The 23,447-nt window shown below is 41.1% G+C and overlaps 3 protein-coding genes across 5 annotated transcripts in view; all 3 read left to right on the top strand.

Moving 5' to 3' along the window:
* The window catches only part of LOC102445588 (homeobox protein Hox-C4), a 99,871-nt gene that overhangs the window by 3,013 nt on the left and 73,411 nt on the right, over positions 1-23,447 (top strand). The window lies entirely within an intron of this gene.
* On the top strand, positions 1,058-9,381 carry HOXC9 (homeobox C9). The gene is made up of 2 exons (XM_006129804.5): positions 1,058-7,073; positions 8,766-9,381. The coding sequence occupies exons 1-2, from the start codon at positions 6,548-6,550 to the stop codon at positions 9,008-9,010; spliced, it is 771 nt and encodes a 256-aa protein (XP_006129866.1). The 5' UTR covers positions 1,058-6,547; the 3' UTR covers positions 9,011-9,381.
* Positions 15,018-19,323, top strand: HOXC8 (homeobox C8). Its single transcript, XM_006129805.5, has 2 exons — positions 15,018-15,909; positions 17,682-19,323. Exons 1-2 carry the CDS (start codon positions 15,474-15,476, stop codon positions 17,972-17,974), a joined length of 729 nt encoding a protein of 242 aa, XP_006129867.1. The 5' UTR covers positions 15,018-15,473; the 3' UTR covers positions 17,975-19,323.

Raw genomic sequence — 23,447 nt, 5'->3', positions numbered from 1 at the left:
GGATCAGGTTTGAAGTGCTTTTTTTTAATATGCATGTTGCAAAAAAAAAAAAAGTAACAAAAAATCCTCTTTGTGTTACTGTATAGTAATATCTCAGCAGGGGAAAAGCTGATTATTGCTCGTTTTAACTGTAATTATTTGACATTAGTGCTGTGATAATTGAATGATTTAAAGGATTCAATATCTGTGTATACGCCATTTCTCCTTTTCTGTATTAAGAGTTTGTAGATATTTATCCCTTTCTTCTAACTGCATGCATGGGGAAATATATCTATTCTGTAGATATTAAGATTGATTTTATACCAAAGACTACATCCCTGTAGAGAGATAGAAGTCTAACGTTAATATATGTTTAGCAACGCAACTCCAGAAATGCAATAAAAGTTAAAACCTCCCCTACTGGTTTTTTAATTATGATATTAGATCAGAAAGCAGGAGGATGGGAATTAATGGGCTTTAACAATTTTGTGTAAAAATGTCCTTATTTTTATGTAAAAAACATGGGTAGTCAAAAAGACACCATGCTGTTCGCCTTCATCTCCCTTCGTCTAATTTTGTTTGCTTTGTTGATAAACATGCATGCCCCTTCTGATGCTGTTTTTATCAGGGTAAAATATTGGCAATATTACTATCTGCGAGATTGTATCATTTTTCTTGCCTATGTTTGTATAATGCTCTTTCCCCAGCAGGTGTAATTTTAAAACCTGAAGGTTTTCTCTGTGACTCTACGGGCTCCTCTGTGTTTTATTCTTTGCTGCTTCTGGTGGTTTTGTGGGGTTTTAAGAAAAAATACCTCCCGGGGCAGAAAAATATCTCGAGAACTTAGTAGGAGCTTGTAAATTCGTAACAGAGAGGCTTGAGTTTACTGATAGGCGCCTCCATTTTGTTGCTGTTCCAAGAAGAAGGGGGATAATAAATATATTATCTGTTTATTCTCTGCTTGTTTCAATTAGCCCTTCGCCTCGCCTGAGCTTGGGAAATGGCAAAGCAAGTTTGGCTTTCAGTAAGACGCATGGCTCTGGTATCTTTTTTTCTTGGGGGGGGGGAATCAACTTTGGAACGGACATCTAGAATTTTCTGCGGGCTCTCAAGTCCTTCTGCTAAAGGCTGGGAAGCGTAGGTATTTGGGGGTCTCCCATAGTCACCGTGTTATTTCGCTAGCTCGAGGGGTGTGCCAGATGATCTTTACAAATGATTAACAGGATCAAACCGAAGCTATCCGTGCGCGAGGGGGAGATGCGGTGCTGGAGGTTTGGGGTTTAGGGGTTGGTATTTTTTTAAAGAAAGGTCACTGTTTTGAAGCCCTAGCCAGGTTAAGAAGTAGGTTGGTCTGCACAAGGCAGGTATAATTAAACAGGGCCTAGAACTGGCGTGGTTTGCATTCACATGTAAGCAATCGCCTACAGCTCCGACACCCCCTCTCCATTTTTTATAAACAGAGTGAAGTTATTATCCTAGTTCTGTGCGTGATTGTCAACCCATAACACCTTGGATTTCCTTTTTTGCTAGTTTGAGTGCAACCGTGCAGCCTAAACCATAGAATCAGCAGACAAAAGTTGCTGCTTGGAACTATAGTTAGTTATGCTAATTACAGGGTGTCTGACAGAAACATAACAAATGTACAGGGGGACGTATAGAAATATGTTTCTGCGGGCAGTATACAGTTTTCCTCCTTGGCTTGTTTTCCTGCTGTTCTTTTAATTTACTTCTTTTGGAAATGTTCCCCTTTTGTTGACCTGTGCTTCATATCACACACCCCAAACCCAGATAACCTGACATGCCTTGGAAATTAGCACTTAGTGTAATTTAAAGATTTTTCCTCCTCTTTCCATTGCTCTAGACAAATTTCTCTCTGTGAAGGTTTCTAATGGGATGTGTCTAGTAGAAACCTGAAATGTTGGAAAGACAGCATAACACAGTTAAGGTAATTTGGTCTTGGGCTTTAATTGCACTTCGGAATTTATTGTCTATTACCCCCACCTTCTGACACTAAGGAGTCTGGAATCCAAAGTCATAACTCGCAACCAAATTCTTAGCAACAAAGCGGGGGTGTGTGTGTGTCTGTCTGTGTGTAGGAGCACTTAAACAGGTAAAAACTCTTCTAGAGTCATTTTGAATCGGAATGCTCATTTTCTTTACCTGTTCCCTTTTCCTCTTTTCATTTAGGGTTAAAATTAAATATTCCCTCCACAGAAAAGCACTTTTTAGACAAGTGTCCTCAACAATACGTTGTTTTGAAGGTATTTTCCACCCAGCAGCTTAACCCTCCCCTCCCCTGAAGAAATATGATATGAAAGTAGCCAAAGAAATTTGGAAAACAAAACAGGAGCCAGCTGCATTGGGGTGGGATTCAGTTCGATGAAACTGGCCTTTCCTTTCCACTGACTGACTTTACAAAGGTGAATAAAATGAAAAATAAGAGACACGTAGATCATGGGATATTTCCCTCTAGCCTCGGGCTATGCGCTCTACATTCATGCAATCAAAGCCATTGTTCACTTTTTTTTCCATAAGAGAAAAGGGGGAGGGTATGGAAGAACAAAAGAAAGAAAAATTGGGGAGGCAGAAGAGAGGCGAAAAGAATGAAGGAAAAGGAAAAGATAACACGAGGAAGGGATGTGGTGTGTGTATGTGTGTGTGTGTGTGTGGGGGTTGTACTTTCTTTTGAGTAGGGATTAAAATCAACGCGATAGTCATTGCTCCAGGGTGCATTTGTGCTGTCTGCGTGGTTAGTTTCGTTTTCTTTATGAAGAGATAAGAAACCCGCACCGCAGGAGATGGCCGGGTGCGCGCGCGTGTCTGTGGAGGGGTTCCCGAGAAGAAGGGGAAAGTGGATTTTTTTTAATACGAACTTGACAGTGTTAATTGAACCAAGTGGAAGCGGGGAATGCGTTTTTGGAGTCGCTGTTTGTCTGCTTGTCAAGGGTGGAGTGTTGCCTGCTAACCTCAAGGCCCTCACTGGAGTTTGTCGATCAAACCCCCTTCTCCAATGTCTTCCTCCGGTCGCCAGTAGCCCAGAGAGTGTTGCTATTGCTATTTCAGGGCGCAAAGCCGGACAGCTGCCCCGGAGCCCCTGTGTGGAGAGTGGCCTTAGGGTCCCCCCTCCCGGCCTTGCATTGCGACAAGGAGGTGGGGAATTTCTTTCTTTCCAATTGCTGCTCGCTGGTTTGTAAAGTTGTGTGCAAATAAACGCAGCGTCAGGGAGCCGTGAAGGCTCGGACCTGGGTTGTGGTGTTTTTGTTTTGTTTTTTTTTTTTTTTTTGCATCTCTTCTTTGGAAATCTGGGCAAAATGATGAAAGCGAAGCTAAGCAATGGAGGGGCAAAAGATTTGGGGTTCTGTGGCATCCAAACGGAGACACAATGGCTGGCTGCACACTACACGAAGTTATCAGATGCACGACAGACACAAGGGACCAAAGTGGGTGCAAATAATTTCGCTCCAAAAGGTGTCAAAACTAAATGTGTCAAGGCAGCGATCAATCAAATAAACAATGGCGTTCGCTTTCTTTAACGTCACAGTACTATATATATATATATATATTTCCCAAATGTGATACTGTTCATGATTTTTTTGGTTCACTACAAATAAGTTTTTTGGTTTTTTTTTTTTTGCTTCCAAAATACTAAGGCGTGGAGGAGGAAGCAGTGTTAGGCAGCCCCCAGAAGAAATTATAACTTCCCATCAGTTCAGTAGAGGTTAACTTCCCCTGAACATCTAGCGGGGCATTTCTGGAAACACGATCATCGGAGTCTAGCGAGGACGGTCACAAATGTTGCAAGCCAACTTGGTTGGTCTTGAGTGGGCAGCGAATCGCTTTCTAATTCGAACGTTCCCCTCCGCTTCCAAAGCCTGTTCCCCAAAAGAAGCATATGTCACAGCGAGGGATTCAGGAAAACTCCTCGCAGAAGGTGTAACCTAGACAGAAGCATAACCGAGCCCTGTTTCACTTCGCTGCAGAGGGACGTTGTGCCAATGGCACCGCTAAATGTGCGGGTGCTGTTTCGCTCAGCCACGGTTTGATTTGATTCTGCTGGAAAACGAGCTCTCTCTGTGTTTTGAACTGGGGTAAATTCTCCAAGCAGGCTGCTCGTGGAGTGAAAGAGGCTGGGAAGTGCAAACGTTATGATTCTGTGCAGCTTCGTGTAGGGAAAACAATTCTAGTGGATGGAGGTTTCCATGTCCATAAAAGAAATCTTGCCCTGCAATGTTTTCCTTTTGTATAACGCCAAAAATGCACCATTCACAACTAAATGGGTGATCTTGCCTGCTAGGGTTAAGGCTACAAGAACTGATTTCACTTATTTAAACCCTGTGTTTGTGTAATCCCTGCTCCTGAGGAATTTCATATCTTGGATATTTTGTCATTTTCCCTATAATTTTTCCACCAATCTTCCTTTGCGCTCCCTCCCCTCTCTCCTTCTGCATGTTTGTGCAGAGATACCCATTCTTTTGCAAAGCTCCATCTTCCAATCATTCATCCATGTACAAAAGACAAGATTCCTTTACACTTCTACGTTTTACCATCTCAGCACATTAGCAATCTTCCATACTGAGTATTTCACAAAAATGTTGAATAGAGAAAGAATAATGAGGACAATCCCCCCCCCAACATAAAAACAACCATCACTAGAGACTTTTGATTGACAAATAAATTGAACTCAATAGAGGCCAAAGGGGACATTAGACTCCTATAGGAATATTTCCCTTTAAGGACTCACATAAAGCATAGGGTTTTAAACGGACTGAGAAAAGATTCTGGGAGTGGGCGAGAGGATGCCTTCAGATTCATAGACCCTGTCCGAATTGGGATTTTCATGCACACACAGAGAAATCCATTTCTACTTACAGTGGCCCCTTCTTAGAATTAAATACATTTCTAGCACACATTAGGCAGGCTTGCATTTATTTATTGATACCTTTGGAAGGAAGGTGCAGTTTGAATCTTCGCTCAGCTGAAACATGGGCTGTAACTTTCTAGGGGCTGGGGGCTTTTTATTTTTTTTAAAAAAAGCAACGTCGTATATTAATCCACATGTGTCTGCTTCTTCTTCATGTTCGAATGTCCTATGTAACATGCTGGGGAGAGGGAAAGCTTTCATGTCAAGTGTGTTCATGAGCCATGCAGACACTGTCCATAGGGTAAGTCACTGGTGCAGCCTTCATCATCCACCGGGATATACCCTTCTCTTTCTCTAGCTCCTTGTCTGTCTGTCTCGCTCTGCGAGGAACCACATAAGCTTCCGACCCTTCACTTTTCTTGTTCTTGCAAAAATGTTGAGCCTTCACCTTCATCTCACTCTAGTGACTATGAAATTCGAAGGGATCAATAGCTCAGCCCAACACTAGTTAATCCACATTTTTTTAACTAAGTGGTTATTCTGTGTGAGATTCTCCTTCTCCTCCCCTTCCAGCGAAATCCTCTAACTCCATGCTTCCAGAATCCACTGGGCGTGATCTGTTTACCTACCTGCCTTTCTCTACAAAAGGAAGGTTATTTTCTTTCAAAATGCAGCCCGAATGTTAAGAATTAAAAAAGGGGGAAATCCAGCCAGACCCCGCACTATTTCAATCAATATGGCCAAAAAAAAGTTTCCATAGATTAAAAGAATACTAAGTGTCAAGTGTGCATTGTTGCTTGCTGTAAATAACCAGGTTTCTTCATTCTCAGCTACTCCTGATAGTTGAAACACACTCGTACAGTTTTATTTAATGAAAGACACATTTATGAACAATCAAATGATCCTCGTAAAAATTTTATTGAAGGACATAAAAACATCCACGGTTACTAGCCGAATAATTCAGAGAGAGTCTGCAAAGGCTATCTTTTTTTTTTGTTTGGGGTGGGAGGAGTGTTATTTTCCACTCATGTTTTTATAAGGTGACCTTTTTCTCTCCAGAAGATAGTTATTAAAAATAGGTATGCATATGACCGAGGGATTTCTTGCTTTTAAGCAGGGTTGATGACTATACTTCGCTATCACAGATGACCAAAAAAGTCCATTTATTTTTAGGCTAAGCCAGCCCAAAACCTGTTTCTTGCTTGGGTGGTGCAGACATAGGATTCCAGCCCAACTCTCACACTTTGAACCGACCCTTTTTTACTGATATTCCATTTAATGTATCCATTATAGAATACAAGCTGCAGAAGCAAAGGACAGAGACAAATTACGTCAAGAAATAGTTCCTGGAATACCTTACCCACATACCTTCTAGGCTCACTAGTAGCAGAGCATTTTTTATGCCAGGCATAGCGGGAGAGCCACCTTTGGCTAATGAAATGCAAGAGGCATTGCTTCTAATATCTGCATGATTTCGAGAGTTTTATGAAAAGCCAGGTCGCATAGTCGCTATTAGGGGGGAAAAAAAGACCTGCGGATTGATCCACACTGTATTTTTGGGTAAATACAATCACGTGAGAACTGCGAGCCAATAGGAAACTGGGAAAGACTGAAAAAATAATTACCTGCCCTGATTGTTCTATGAGAAGATAAAAAGTACACATGCAGTTCATACAATAATCTTATGAATGTAAAAGAGGGGGGAACATGTCGGCTTCTGGTCCCATAAGCAACTATTATGTAGATTCCTTGATAAGTCATGAAAATGAAGAGCTCTTGGCTTCTAGGTTCCCCGCCACAGGCTCCCACCCGGCAGCCGCGAGACCTTCTGGATTAGTACCGGACTGTGCCGATTTTCCATCCTGCAGTTTTGCCCCCAAACCGGCCGTTTTTACTACTTCCTGGGCGCCCGTGCATTCTCAGTCTTCCGTGGTTTACCATCCGTATACCCACCAGCCTCACATTGGGGCTGACACCAGGTATATGCGCACTTGGTTGGAACCCGTGTCTTTCCCTGGCTTCCCACCCAGCACCAGACATTACGGGCTGAAGCCGGACGCCTTCCCCGGCCGGAGGGCGGAATGCGGCCCGGTGGACGGTCGTAGTTATCCGGATTACATGTACGGATCCCCGGGTGATCTCAGAGACCGACCTCCGCAGACTATTCCCTCTCCGGAATCGGAGGCAGTGACTTCGAGCAAACACAAAGAAGAAAAGAACGAATTAGACCCTAGTAAGTTGAAGTAATTCTTGTTTACAACCGGGAAGGCATTACAGCCTCTGGTACAGTACTCAATAAAATGAAATTACCTTAGAGGGCCCTGTCCTAAAACTGAAGAGATCCAGGAAGACCCGGGTTGAAAAACCCTCCTAGTCTAACCTCAGGACAAAGTAGTTTCATTTTCATTGTATTTAAAAAACGAGAGAGTGCGGGAAGGAGGGGGGGATCGGTTTGTTTCTTCGGTAAAATATTCATAACCTCTCGGATCTTTCCACTCTCAGTCCAGAAGTCTTCCTTCTAGCTGAGCGTGAATTCAGTGGTAGGGGAGTGTGGGGAGAGACAGAGAGAGAGAGAGACAGATGCAGGGATCAACAGAAAGAGGAGTGGAGAGGACTTTAAAAATACCCACTCGTGTAAATAGGCACAAAATACTCCAAACACGTGGGGAGGAATGAAAAGGTGATGGCTCTGGAAAGAGTGCTAAGGAGTGTAGATTAGGAAAGGGTAGTAGTTGGATTAGGAAAGCCATAAAGAATCTAAAGGGGTAGATGAAGGCGAAAAGTAAGATATTGGACCGAACACTTGGGGGGCGGGGGGCGTCTATCTGCTTTAGTCCAAGTGGGAAGAAAAAAAACACCTAAAACTTGAGTAATGTGGAAGGGTTTTGATTAGCCAGGCGTCTCTTTCACCATTACAAATGCAGCCGTCCTTTTCCACTCGAAAATGTTCCTCTCAGAATGAGCATCTCTCTCTGAAATGGAGAGAGTAGCTTCGGAAAGGCGAGGCACCCCGAGCAAAATAAAGTGTAATTCCAAAACCGGTGGAACTAGAATAAACCTCCGGTTATGTTTGTGGGAGTGTGTATGCATGTACACACAAACAGAGACTCTTTCTCTCTCTCACACACACATACATACAAGCATGTCATGTGTTTATTAAGCCTCCTGGCCTAACAATCTGATGAAATGGTGATTTATAAATTATAAATTGTGAGTCAGTGGGTGTCGGTGTATCCCCATATGTGTCTCTGTGTGCATGCATACCTAGCAGAAGTATCCAGAGAAGATTAAATAAAGTAGGTTTGTGATAAAATACAGAGTAGGATCAGGGGAATCATTCTCCTTCGCTAGTAGAAGGCTCTTTTAAAAGCCCAAAGTTGGATGAAGGAGATGATTCCAGAGATAAACTAACGTATTTTTTCCATTTAACAAAGTAGGGATGGGGCAGAAGACGGTAAGGTCCGTTACGTTTAAAGAGTGTATTTTTTGAGCCAATTGATTTATTCTGTGACATCCTCTAGATATTAAAAAAAATAAGCCAGTCATTCCAGGACTGGTATGGTTATGGAGAAGGTATTGGAGAACAGGGGTTGTAAAGTGAGTTTATAGGCCTATAAAATGGTGGGAATTTTTACTTTTTATGACTATGTTCTTAGATTACTCCTGCTAGGGGATGATGATTATTATTTTAAACCCATTGCTAAGGTTTTATTTACAGAAACTTTTATCTGAGAGCAATAGTCAAAGAAAAGGAAATGACACCCCCAAAATAAACACATTAATGCCTTCTGAAGGCTACTTTAAAATATTTACCTGCTATTTCCTAATTCAACAAGTTAGTTCTCGACAAAAAAATAAGTTGGGTGTAAGGAGAGGGGGAGTCAGCTGTTGAAATTGACTATTTTTTTTAAATCTTCTTCCACAGGCAATCCCGTCGCAAATTGGATTCACGCACGGTCCACGAGGAAGAAAAGATGTCCTTATACAAAGTATCAGACCCTGGAACTGGAAAAAGAGTTTTTATTCAATATGTACCTCACACGAGACCGGAGGTACGAAGTAGCCAGAGTCCTTAATCTCACTGAACGCCAAGTCAAAATCTGGTTTCAGAACAGGAGAATGAAAATGAAGAAAATGAATAAAGAGAAAACCGATAAAGAACAGCAATAAAAGTTGGCAAAGTCAAATCAATGCAAGAGAAACGAGGGAAGGGGAGGGTGACAGGGAAAAAAAAGCTCTTTTTCTTTGGTTCGAAATGTTTCTGACTTTGAATGTGCTGATCGGTGTTTAGAATTAGTTAAACACAGCCAGGCGTTTGGAGCACCATGCTTTTTTAAAATGCAACTAAAATAAAATGATTTTTGGGTCCTTTTCGCAAATCAAAACAAAAAAAAAAGAGAGAAAAGTACTTGAATTTTTTTTAGTATTTTATTTCGTAAGTTAAACTTATCCAGTGTTTTATTTTTTTAATTTCATGACTTTGTGAGTGCATATTTTGTACAAAAGAAAAGAAGGAAGAAGGCTCAAAAAATGTTCTGTCATAGTGTTGGTCCGGTGTACTTATTTGTGTATTTTATTCCTGTCTCAGATCTGTTCTGTAATATTGTTATGTTTCCTATAGTACCACAGCTCTATGTAAATATATACTTAACGTTAAAAAAAAGGAAAAAAAACCCTCTTTTCACGCAGGTGTCTTTTATTTCAACTCCATTGGAGAAACAACAGCCAGAGTTTAGTTTGCCCATGGTATTCAACACTGTGTTCGGATTCTTAAAGGAAACCCCCCTCCTTGCATCAGTGAATACATCGCTGATAAAAATCACCAGTGATAAAAATCGCAGGCAACCGAGATCCACCTTCTTACAGGAAGCCAACGAAGATGCGTGGAAAGGAAAAACGTGCTTCCGCTCACAATATTTTGTATGTAGCAGGGCAATCACAAAATGCGTTTAGGTAAGGGTTATACGTGCCATAAATTTTTAGGTTTGGATAATTAATTGTAGTAATTTATGGCCCCGGGTAATCGAAGTATATGTAAAAGATTAAATATGTATGCTGGAAAAGGGAGCTGGCGGCTACATTCCTCTCACATCTCCTCGAAGGCTGCTCTTCTGAGGTACCAAGACTTCCTCTGCTCCGTGCACCTCGGAGGACTGAAACGTTGCAAAGTCATATCGAATCGAGCTGGGAGGAACTCTTGAAAAAGTCAGGAAAAAAGAAAACGGGGGTGGGGGCCAGCAGAGAATTTGTTCGGTCTAAATGCAATAGAGTATTATTTTTTTCTCCCCCCCCCCCCACTCCCTTTTTCTTCTGCCCAGCGGTCTAGATTGGTTTGCTGTGGGAGGTAGAGTCCAATTCGACCGGTCTCAAACGGGAAGCAAGATTGTGTCGTTGGGGTGGCTCTTGGCCGTGTAAGTGACGCAGAGGTGGACAAGCGGCCCCCGCACATTTTTAGCTTGCGGGAGACATGGGTGGGCGCTCAGAGGCTGCTAAAGGAGGGACAAGCGGGGGAGAGAAAGTGTAAAAAAAACCCACAAAAAAACCCAACAAACCCACCCCGATCCGCGGGGGAGGCGCGTTCATAAAAGCCTCGTTCTAGGTGCCTTTCTTAATGAAACGCGCAAAGCAGCTTCTAATCGAAAGCAGAGCGGGGTGCTGGGGAGGTGTCTGTCGCTTTCTCTTCTCAGCCTTCCCCGAAATAAAAAATCTGGAACCCATTACCCGCAGAGTGCAGAACATATCGCCCTTGACTATTTCTTCCTTAGCGTTTCCAGGGGTTTTTTTTTTTTGGTTTGGTCTTCTTCCCTTTCTAGATTTGTCCGCTCGCTTTGATGGCATCATGGCTTTTTTTAATGGGTCCCCCTCATCTTGAGCAACGTGGAAGAGGACAGCTTGGTTTATTCGGCGCCCAAACCCCTGTTCTTTATGTTTGGAGCCACTGCAAGGTGCGGGTTAAAAGGCCAAAAATGGTACCCCCCTTTCACCCCAAAATAAACCATCGCCAACCAACACAACTGACCCCCACATCTCGTTCATGGATATCCCCCGCCCCTTTCTCCCCCTCTCCTAAATCTGTCCGCGCGAACTCGATTCATAATAATAATAATAAAACGCACATCGTTAAGATTTCTGGCCAGTTCAGATTCTCCAGGAAGGAAGTTTCACCCCTTTTATTGGACAACTCCCCGCTTTGGATGGGACTTGGACATCAGCTTCGGGCCCCTCTCTCGCAGGAGGTGGCTAGAAACTGAAACGCTTTAAAAAAAATTAACGCTGAAAAGAAAGGACCCCTGCTTCTCAGTTCTGAACCCCTCATTCAACCCGCTCTCAGTGCCAAAGCCCCTCGGTCGCTTCCCCTCCCCCTCCTCCCCCGTCCTGCAGTCTTTACTCCGGCAAAAATGCCATTGGAGCTTATGGGCACGGAGGGATATGGCCCCTTTTGTCTCCATGGAGGGTTTTCTTTTGTTGGTGATGGGCTGTTTTGTTTTAAACCCCGCTGCAGTTACAGTTCATGTACAAGTCTGTATGCTGGCCCATAATTTTAAGTGTCATTTGTCTGTTGGGTGACTAACAACTCAGCGGGCTGGGGGAATTGGAGAGGCTTAGACTTTCGAAAAGAAAAAAAAAGAGAGAGACAGAGAGAAAAAAGAAAAGATACGGCGTGTTTTAAAAAGAGAGCGAGAGAAAGAGAGAAGCACATTTTCAAAACCCTGCGGTGAGTATGGCTGTACGTAAATGTAACAATAATGCTCAAACGGAGGATCTTCCTTAGGCATATGGCTTGCATCTCTGTGTATATATTTTCCTGCTTCGAAAATGGCCCTTTTGTAACGCACACAAAAAAGACAGGATACTACAGCTTTGAAAGCTGTCCATAGGTACATTTCCGCAGAGGGAGAGAAAAAAAAAGCCCGTTTTACAACTCTGTCTCCCTGCTATGCGCACTGAATAGAACTGAACAAAACAGGACCACAGAACTGGCTAGACGTCTGGGTTTAATTGTTTTATGGTTTAAATAAGGTGGGTGCTCTTCTCTTTGAAACCGGATTATTGGAATGTTTTGTCTACAAACTACGAGCCACAGGCCCCCTTGGCTCAGAGGTGGGGGGGAGGGGGACCCAGCCCCCTAAATTAAAACTGATAAAAGCACTGAACTTTGAAGGAGAGACGGTACCCTGTGTTTGTTTGTCGAGCGTGTACACACAATTTTGGGGCGTTTTATTGGTTTTCTTAGCAGAAAAAGAAAGACCCCGAAATAATCTGTGCAAAAATACTGGCCTCTCGTTTATGAATAAACAGTCACTTTGCTTATTGTAGTTCTAAGGTGTCATAACAAGCTAGATGGTAAATTCATGGAATTATTGGCTATAAAATGCCTTCTGGTAAGTTCACAGTTTAGTAAATCATCCAGTTTTCTTTGGCTTTCTTTTGGATGCAATCTGATGTAGATGCTGAAGAAACCGCTCCTTTTCCTTTTTGACAAAAGAGTTCTCTGTCTCTCTCGCTGTCTCTCTCTGGATATCTCGGGTAAAGAAAACGCGAGATGGCGCTGTTGTTCAATATTAGAAGTGTTTGGCCCATCAAATTACAACGAACCCTCTTGACTTTTCAGGCCTCTAAAAGGTTGTAGGAAAAACAACTCAAAACAAATATGTATAAATCCCCTCACCTATTATTTGTAAATTAACTGAAAACGTGTATCGGAAAGACAAACACTATAAACTGTCCAGATGGTAGCAAAGCTCTGATTCTTAGGTAAAATAGTCTTCCAATAAATAGGTTTTTTTAAAAAAATCAGTTAATTATATCTGTTGAGACACACAGCCCCACATCCACTAGTAAATATATAAAATGCTTTTCGAGAAAACTGTTTTGTTTAAGTCTTTTTTTTATTCGAGGCAGCAAAAGGTACACCTTTTCAAAAACATGTTTATGAAAAATGAATGAAGCCATAATATTTTTTGAGGGGGATAGCAGAATCAGAAAATTAAGAATAGCTCACCTCCAGGACAAATACAATGAAAATTCGAATCCTACAATACAGTCAAATCTAGAAAGATGTATTCCGAAGACTGAACGCAAGCACACACACTAAAAAAGGAAGAGAGAAAAAAAACCGTAGACAAAGACCAGCACTTTCCCTGGACTGTAAATGTCAAGATATTTATAAGAGGATCAGAGAGTTGCACATTACTGATTTAATGCGCGGGCTTTTTGCATGGATCTTGAAGGTAAACATTTATTGTGCAGCCCTCATACGGCTCGATAAATGGTCTGCATTATTCAGTGTATTTTTGGGGATCACACACAGGCGTATGTTAAAATGCAGCTAATAATTCAGTCGCATAATTTAATTTCGTGAAGAGGCGATTTGAATTCTCAGTCATTAAATATATATCCAAGTATAGAATGCTTAGCTACGGGGAATTTAGAAGTAGGAATTACGTAGATCCTATGCCTGTAAAATGGTCACATTGACTATTAGCTGATAATTAAGGCGCTTATATCCCCAAGTGCTTATTTCTCTTTTTAGATTGTTTTTGGGGGATTAATGAGACATAACATTTGCCCATGTAAAATTCGACATGCTAATTCTACCGTGTTCATCTTGATTTTTAATTTGTCGATAATGTTTTCTCCCCTTGCATGTATCTTTTCATTTCAGTAATGACCTACGACGTGGTGGAAAACTTGTTCTCATTTATATATATTTGGAAAAAAACCATATTCCAATTTGTGATATTTTTTGAAAAAGAAAATACCACCTTTTGCGTTCGTTGGGGTCATCTAGTGCACATGGAAAAGGGCTGTTTTGTTTCTCCCTCCTGAAAAATGTCTGCTTTAAAAAAAGAATACACCGAAATTACAGTCTCACCAGATATTTTAACTAGTTCATGCCACTAAAATCAAGAATTGGAACGCTGGAAATATCTTCGGAAGTTTGTGTTAATATGTATTTCACTCTTCCACACTTCAGAGCAGTTGGCATTTCTTAGGTCATTCCTGAAATTAATTAACTCGCATTTTCAGAAAGAACGTAGGGGGGAAATTTGAAGCGATCGCTGGAAATATTTGAAGGGAACACGCTGAGAGTTAATATCACTTCCTAATTTATAGACGTGACTTTTGATTTTTCCCCCTTTTAAAAAGCTGCAGAACAGCACGGGGAAGATTCATTTGTAACCTTTTTTCGCCTTAAAAATGTAAGAGAAAGTCGGCTGCCTTATGCTATATTTAATGGTCTGCGTTCCTGAATGCTGTCATAAAATGAAGTCTGGCAAGTGAAAAGGTTTCAATGAATGGTCATTCATGGTGAAGCGAAACTACATGGGGAAATAGGTATTAAGAGATGAAAACAACTGTCTAGTGATTTAGAAACATGTCGATTTTTAAAGATTCCCCCCCACACACACATACACACACGCGAGAGTTCATACTTTCTGTCGCATTCTCCTCTCTTTCTCCCAAAGTAGCGTTCTTAAATCCATTGTTTACTTTATTTCCTTGGAACCCTGCCATTCCTGCTCTTTTCAGCGGTGAGTTTTCACAAGGGTCGGGTCAGAAGGAAGAGGGGGGGGAAAAATAACCCAGACTCTTCATGTATATTTGTATGTATATATGTATGTATGTATGTATGTATGTCTTTTAAAAATAGGACAACAATATCCCACCAATCAAACCAAATCGTCTCTTATGCGGGAGGGGAGGGGGAAGCAGCGTCTCCTTTTTTTGGGTCTGTGTGTTTGGTTTGGTTTCGGTTTCTCAACAACAAACACCACACAACAACAACCACAAAAATAGGAAGGCTCTAAAGAGGGTGCCCGCCCCCCCACCCCCTCCCACACGTAGTGTCAGAAGAGAAAAAACGAAAACCTTGCTTGTGAATGCGTAGCCAGCCCCATCGCTTGGTTTCCTGTTTGTCTTTAAACCCCATCAAAATACCGCCCCGAAAAACAATATTTCTATTGACACCGAATGGGTCTGTCTGGCGTTCCTTTTACCTGTTGAGGTAACCTAAATTGACCTCGTGGCGCATGTATTTGCTGAGATAAGTGAAGAGGCTTGCTCGCAAAAAAAAAAAAAAAAAAAAAAAAAAAAAAAAAGCACCTAAGGATATTAATGCGCACCTTTCATAACCCTCCTCCATTCATTAGATATGGTTCCCCCCTTCCCTTCTGAAGGCTGTTTTTTTCCACGTTCCCTTCACCCCCTTCAAGACCCCCCAAATCCTTGTCATTTTCTTTCTAGCCTGTCTTGGTGTAGAAGAGTGATGAATACACATCGTGTGTAAAAGCGCCACACCATCGGGATTTTGAGGAATTTGCCTATGGTGTTAAAGGGAAGGAGCAACTTACAGACAAACTGAGAGAGAGAGGGAGAGGGAGAGAGAGAGAGAGAGAGAGAGGGAGAGGGAGAGAGAGAGAGAGAGAGCTCTACCTACCGACAGATACAAGAGAAGTCAAGAGCATTAAGAGGCATAGAGCTACCGTATATACACTCAGGCACTATGAAACGTCTTTGAGCGCTCATTAAAAAAAACAACCCACCCTCACATCAGGACTTTGTACAGTCCAGGGAGAGTCTAGCGGTAGTCTCTGAGAATCCAAGACTTTTTTTTTTTCATGCGAAAGTCATGAGCTCCTACTTTGTAAATCCTCTTTTTTCCAAGTACAAAGGCGGTGAATCGCTGGAACCAACTTACTACGACTGCAGATTTCCACAAAGTGTAAGCAGGAGCCACGCTCTGGTGTATGGTCCGGGCGCTACGGCTCCCAGCTTCCAACACCCTTCCCATCATGTCCAAGAGTTTTTCCACCACGGAACCTCCAGCATCTCTAACTCTGGATACCAACAAAATCCATGCGCCCTGGCGTGTCATGGAGACGCGTCTAAATTCTATGGATATGAAGCTCTACCCAGGCAATCGCTTTATGGTGCCCAGCAAGAGGCGACGGTTGTACAATATCCTGACTGTAAATCGTCTTCCAACAGTAACTCTAGCGAGGGACAAGGCCATTTAAATCAAAATTCGTCTCCCAGTCTTATGTTCCCATGGATGAGACCACACGGTTAGGACCTTTTTTTTCTCTCTCCTCCTTTAACTGTTTTCCTTTATTTGATATGTCTATTTATATTCATATTGAGATATGGAAAAGATAGACAGAGCTGCGAAGCATGAGAAAAAGGGGGCAGTTTTGTAATAACATTTCTTCTTCCTAGGAAGTCCTTTGAAATCAAGCAAGCCAGCAGTTGCTAGAAAGACAGCAAGGTGATACTCGTACTAAGGTTTTAAATCACAATAAAGTAAAACTTGTTTTTTTTATTGCTTGCCTTGAGGATAGACAATAAGATACAGCTCCCACGAGGTTATTTGCATGTTGATAATACACTGCTCTTTAAAATGTCATAGAGCTTTTTTAAACGCTTGGAGACTTAGACTAAAAGGTAGGAACTTGCAGAAGGCAATTATCAACACTTTACATATGTGTGTAAAATATTATATATAAAGTATGTACACATATATAGAGAGTATATATATGTATGTATATATAAAGTATGTATGTATATATAAAGAATAGATAGATAGATAGATAGATAGATAGATAGATAGATAGATAGATAGATAGATAGATAGATAGATAGATAGATAGATACCATTAAATGAAAGTTGAACTTAAGGGGAACTTAGCTCAGAGCTTTGGAGTCTGGATGAGGGGGGAAGAGAACATTCTACTATCCTGGACAGGAAAAGATAAAGGGAGAAAAGAAAAAGGACTGAAGAGAACTTTGTTTGTTGAAGTAAACTGCAACCATCCCTCATTTGCACAGAATCCTAACTACTTCAAAGTACAAGTTTCTCCACACACACCCCCCAACCTCAGTGTTTCATATAATTCTGGTTAATTCGAAACATATGAAAGTTAGATTACTAAGCGCTAATTTTAAAGGACGATTTAAGTAATAAAGTTTTCCCCAATCTCCAAGAAGATCCACTTGGCCTTTTAAAGCTTTTAGGCTGTGGCCCAGAAAAGGCTTAAATTAGACAGAAAGTGGGAAAATGCTATTTGTCTCAACTTTGAGCCATAGATCACCTCCCGTCTGTCATAATTTCGAGCTACCAGCTATTTTAGCAAATCCATGATTATTTTCTCTCACCGAGTAAACACCATGGAAAAGGAAGTGTGTGCAGCCAGATTCAGATACAGAATCTTTTTCGGTTGTTGTTATGCATGTCTACTCGTGCAGCTGCTTTCAAATACACTCCCTGTGTATGTGCAACCCATGCACACACGTACACATCTCTAGATGTGTCTCCACAGAGAGAGAGAACACAAACACACCAGGCAGAGGTGGCTAATCCAACAAAAAATGCAAATCCGCAGGGCTCAAAAATAGCAAGAAGCTATGAACATATATTTTGTGAACTCCATTTGCAAAAGGAAACCACAGTTAGACATTGTGCAGAAGAGGAATGGGCTGAGGGAGGGTGGATTAGTAATCACATTTAAAAATAAATAAATAGCTTGTTTCATTTGATTTCACCTCCCAGCCAAAAGCCATCAAGCACTAAGAAGTTGGGAGGATATATTTTAACATTTGCAAAGGGAAGCAAGAGGTGCATATTTTGCAGAAGGAGGGTGGGGTAGGGGAGATGGCGAGGGTTGATTATTGTTATTATTATGAAACATCAACAGCTTGTTTTATTTGATTTCATAACACGAGGGGCTGCAGGCAGAGAGAAGGGAAGACCATCAGGGTCTTTAGGAAAGTTCAGGCAAGGAGTTAAAAAAAAAACAGCACAAGAAGAGAGCTAACAAGTTATTTTGTTTGCGTTCTATAGCTCCCGGAAGACGCAGTGGCAGGCAGACTTACAGCCGGTATCAGACCCTGGAGCTAGAAAAAGAATTCCTCTTCAACCCTTATTTGACACGGAAGCGGCGGATTGAGGTCTCTCACGCCCTGGGACTGACGGAGAGGCAAGTGAAGATATGGTTCCAGAACAGGAGAATGAAATGGAAAAAAGAAAACAACAAAGATAAGCTCCCGGGAGCCAGGGACGAAGAGAAACCCGAGGAAGAAGGGAACGAGGAAGAGGAGAAAGAAGAGGAGGAAAAAGAAGAAAGCAAGGACTGATGTCTCAGCTCCTTGAAGTCTCGTTTTATGGCAGATGATAAATCGAGATGTTTACGACGGTCATTTGCTTTTATAGAGTACAGAATGGAGAGTCTCACACAGCTGTAACTACCTGTCAAACAGTTGTAGCCTTTTTTATTGTCATAGAACTTCCCCCTACTTTTTTCTATATATATATATATATATAAATATATATACCTATAGCTGCATTTTTGGTTTCATAAATATATAGGCTTTACTGCTACAGCGGAGAGGGGGTGTGTAATCCCAACAGAAACCAATCATGAAGCAAATACCACATACCCCAACAGCAAAGCCCCCCTCCTATCTATCTAGATAGCGATAGAGGTGTAAATGTAGGCATCTTATATATTTGTTTTGATAGGTTTGACTAGTATTTCGTCTCCTCGTTTGCCCCCACACATGAGCCAAGGGGAAGTGTGATATTGCTTTCTGCGAGTCTTAGCTTATTTTTTAAATATCTATATATCTATATATCTTCAGTGCTAATGTCCAGTTATCATTTAACTTGTAGCTGCCTGCCTGACGTGGAAGATTGGAGGGTGACCCCACCTGCCACGACGCACATAGTAGCTATATAGGACCATATCTGTATGTAGATAATACCTACCCGCCCATGTCTCGGTAGGCCAAAACGCGAAGGCTAAGCGCCTACCATTTCATTATTTATATAGGCACTGTTTATCATTTCACTGTGTGAGCACTCGAAATTCTTAATATACTACCTAAAGGGAAACCTGCAATAATAATGAAATCTATTATCAACAAGGGGCTTACATATCCTAAATTTTACTTGCTCAGAATTTATGAAAGGAATGGAAGGAGAGAGCTGCGTTTTGCCCTGATGCAAGCTACTAAGTAGCATAAACTAAAATGATGCTAATAATAATAAAAAAAATAAAAACCTTGTCATGTACTTTTCACTACCTATAGAAGGAGTCATGCTTTCAAAGTATTTGTAATGCGGTTTTGTTGTATTTGTTGCTGCTTATTTTCTTGGAGAAAAAAAATTCCCAACAACTGAAAACTGCCTAGTGGGGGACGCACAGGATTGTGTTATTTTATTGTGCTTATAAAGTAGTGTAGAACTAAATTGCACTGAATGTATAGTTATCTATTTGTCTTGACTTATCTGTTCATGCAACATGCTCGGAAAGAAAAAAAAGTCATTTGTTTTATGTAAAAGCATAGTTCTGCGTGTTCAAACTCTTGAATGTAGCAATTTCTGCCAGAAGTCAATTTCTGGGCACCGTGGATTTGTATTGTATACGTGAGACATTACGTAAATAAAGAAATAATAATAATTAAAAAAAAAGGTTTTAAAGGGGCTGAGTGGCCTAAATTGTGATGCATTTATTTAAAACTATTCATACACAGAGACAGAGAGACACACGCACACACAGAGACATACACCCCCCACTTCCTTAGGAGATGGTGGTGAGTCCCCAGTAATATTTCATACATTCAGGTTGCTGGCCGCCAATGCTTAGCACAGCTCAAAACCAAGAACCATTTTTAAATTGCAAGGAAGTCGGTATGTCTGATGCTTGGCACAAGGACAATAAATGTGGGTAATTAGACACGGTGAACAAGCCAGGGGGGAAATAAAACCTGTTATTGTCATTACCAATGCAGCATTGTTTACTGATATGCAGCCCTAGCTTTTTTTTTTTAATAAACACCATTTTTAGGTTGCAAGTTTCCAGAAATATCCATTGTTAAAATTCTTCTCTTGGTATGGAACATGCCTACACGTGTTCACAGTTCCCTATAGCTCTTCCTTGGGATAAACGGGGAGGGGGGAGCTGAGAGAGACACAGACAGAGAGACAGAGAAAGAGAGAGAGAGATGTTTTAAACCTAAATATATTTATTTTACTTCCCCCAGCCTAGCTGGGAGGATCTGCTGAAAGGTCTCAAAAGTGTAACATTCTGGACTTCCACAAATCTGAAGTACAGCATATCCTTCAGTCCTCCTTTCTTTGCTTAATAACCTAGGAGGCTTCAGAATTTCTCCTGTCATACCTGGGTGCAATTTGCTACTGGCGAGCGATCGTTATAAAGCGATTGAGAGATTGGAAAGAGATTATGTGTACATTAAAATATACTTTAACCACATTGCGGAGGTACTCCCAAGACATACTTGGATTATATGGGAATATAGTGAACTAAGTGAATCCTTGATAAGCATCTCAGGAAGAAAATTGCCAGGAAAGCAAAGAATAGCTCGTTCAGAAATCCTTTTCATGAATAAATACATACCTCCCAGCTAGCTCTCTTCCACCTGAAAATGTCTAAGTGACACTACATTGAATCTCTCCCAATAAAATCGGAATGTAATGCCTTCAGTTCTACTATAGTTCCCTTGTAAAATGGGAATATTATAAATATGCTCCCATCGCCATTTGGTTGATCCGTGCCCCCCCTCTTCCCTTTTTTCCCCTGTTGATAAATGGACTACATCATAAAGGAGTAGTGCGTATGAAAGTGACGGGTTGTTTACAATGATAGTATAGATAAGAAAGCAGAAAATTCCTAAGACCCATCCCCATGCCCTGAACTATGTCTGGAGAAGAGACTGGGGTTTTGGGACATTCTTTCCCCAAAACACCAAGCTTAAAGGATTTAAATGCTTCAAATAATTGGAACTGTTGGACACTGCTCGTGAGGAGTATCCTGTGAGGAAGAACTAGTTTATAACATATTAAAATTATAGTGATGTGTATATCCAGTCACCCCCCCACCCAATCCCCCACCCCACATACATAATATATGTACATATGCAAAATGACTATGTAGAAGTGTCATTCTCGATTTCTAGTAGTGGTGTGTGGGCGCATACATAAATGTTCAACACATCCACACAATGCGTCTGCACATGAATATGAATGTGCATATATTTTATTTAGAAATCTAGTGCGGATTGTGTGTGATGCACGCATACAAGCTCTAAACACACACACACACACACACACACTGGACATAATATATGGAATTCTAGCAACCAGTGCAGATTTTGTGCCTATTATTCATGTTCAAAACCCATACGCGCACACGCAAATGTATGTGCATATGTAAAGAGAATGGATGGATGTGTAAGTCTAGAATTCTAGTGCAGTTTGTGTGTGTGTGTGTGGGTGGGGCGGGGGGGGGCTGGTGATAGAATAGGAATCTATCTACCTACCTGCCTACCTACACTATCTATCTATCTATCTATCTATCTATCTATCTATCTATCTATCTATCTATCTATCTATCTATCTATCTATCTATCTATCTCCATATTCTCTCTCTCTCTCTCTCTTAACTACAGACTTCCTCGATTTTTTAATTCTAGAATTATATACGTACACACAAGCTCTTCAGTCACATTGCATATTCTGGAGTGGACGTATAATCTCATGCTCTCAATTTTTCCATGGAAGGGGTAAGAAAAAAAATAAGGTTCACTGTAGATTTTTCCATTTCGAATGTAGACAAAACTTGGATAGAGGGGAGAGGGTTAGTCATGTAGTAGACTGGTTTATTTTAACAGAAGTATAAACTTCAGGATTATTCCTTTGGCATTTACAGCACGGTAGTTTTCTTCCGCTTCCTTCCATAGAATGAATCTATGCTCTTCACACCTTCCATGGCAATGTTAAAAGAGTTTTTGCAAGATAGCAACTTGGGCTGTTACTAAACTTTTTTTTATTAAGGTTTTGAGGAAGTCATTGCTTAGAAAATACCCGTTCTGATCTTCGCGAGGTTCGAGGAAGAAGGATAACTTATCAGAGTGTTCTGTTTAAAAATTTTTAAAAAGCTGTATGCGCAGTCTATCCATCATATTTAAATCCACATCGCTAAGTAGTTTAGTAGGAACGAACTCTACATAGTGACATTAATCTATCAAAGGGTTAGGAGTTAAATTATTGAAACTACAAGGAAAGCAGTAACTTTGGGGGGGGGATGTTTATGCTGTCTAGTCAACACAACAGAGTCGCATCTTCCGTTGACAACCAGTTATTTTGGTAATCACGCCTCCATTTCCAGAGAGAGAGAAAAAAAGAGAAAAGACCATTTTATGGGGGAAAGTAATTTGAAAGAAGAGACGCTGTTCACAAAGTGGCTTATTCAGAAACGATCATTACTTCAGGAATACTGAAATTAGGCTCATCTCCCCGCCTGAAGTGAGAAATATCCTATTCCACGCTTTTTATTAGCCAATCAAATTTCCTTCGGATCTTCATTTGTGATTTGTGAAAAATGTAATTCCTTAAAAAATGGAGTTCCAGCATATTGCTCATTTTGCCTTAATTTATTATTCTAATCATACCAGCAGCTACATGACAATGCAGCCATTAGGCTAAAAAATTCGTTTAGATTTCATTCTGGAAATGGGCACAGATTCTATTTTAGAGGCAAACGAATTTCTCGGGCGTTTATTTTATTTTAGTTTTAGTTTTGGTAGGAAAGGCAGAGAGACGGGGTTGAAAAAGGCGAGGATGAACAAGGGAAGTTTGAAAAACTAAACTTGGGAAGAAATGAATCCGTCCCCATTTTCTGGCTGCTCAGACCTCCCCTCACCAGACCCCCAGAACTGATCCCCTTTCTACCTTTTCCAAAGAGGCTGGGGATGAAGGATGATTTCCCGAATACTTAATTTAAGAAAAGAACCGAGAGGTTAATTTCCTAGACAAAGCTGATGAATAAAGGGAAGGAGAAATAAATACTGGAGTCATGAGCTAGATGGTTTTCAATTGCGGGGATGAGGAGGGGGGAACGTGTCCGACAGGTTACACGCCGCCTTGCAGAGATAAAATTTCCTGTTCGCTTGTATGGATTCTATTCTCTGTTCGGCTCGTTGGGACATGAGGAGTGCATTGTGTTCTTCTAGCTGTTGGAGTGGTTGCTTCCCCCTCGTAACTTTTAACTACCTGTTATAAAATTTATTGGTGGTTTGTAAAGTGAATAAAGTAATTTCCCTTCCATCCGGTTGTATTACAACCTTTGTGTTGTTCGGATAGACAGACAGACAGTCAGACACACTTAGAGAGAGAGAAAGCAAGCAAACCAAGATTACCTGCAGAATTGAACTCTGGAAATACGTGAGCATGATGTGAAAATCAGTGACTAATGCCTGGATTCAGTTATTGCGACAAAATGTATTTTTCCTCCCAAAGCTTTCTGCCGTGCCTGGCCCTCAAGCTAGCAGTTGAGGTTGTAAAATGTTTCAACAAGGGGAAAAGGGGGGAAAGTGGAGTATTTCCTCGAAACCAGCAGGTCTTATTTTTGCGGCTGTCTATTTGAAGACTTGGAGATGTCTCCACATGATCAAGGCCTCTATCCGACCAACAATACAAAAAAATCCGGCTGGCTCCAAATTAATATTTTCAAGGGTTTACACAGGTCCCAAAATAAAAAAGTGAAAGAAAAATAATATCTCCTGCTGTATAATTCCTGCCCATCCTATT

Source organism: Pelodiscus sinensis, chromosome 31 (assembly GCF_052426305.1).
Source record: "Pelodiscus sinensis isolate ZL-2025 chromosome 31, ASM5242630v1, whole genome shotgun sequence".
Taxonomy (NCBI): Eukaryota; Metazoa; Chordata; order Testudines; family Trionychidae; genus Pelodiscus; species Pelodiscus sinensis.
Note: the sequence above shows the minus strand (reverse complement) of the source record. Positions and strands in the feature narration are given on the sequence as shown.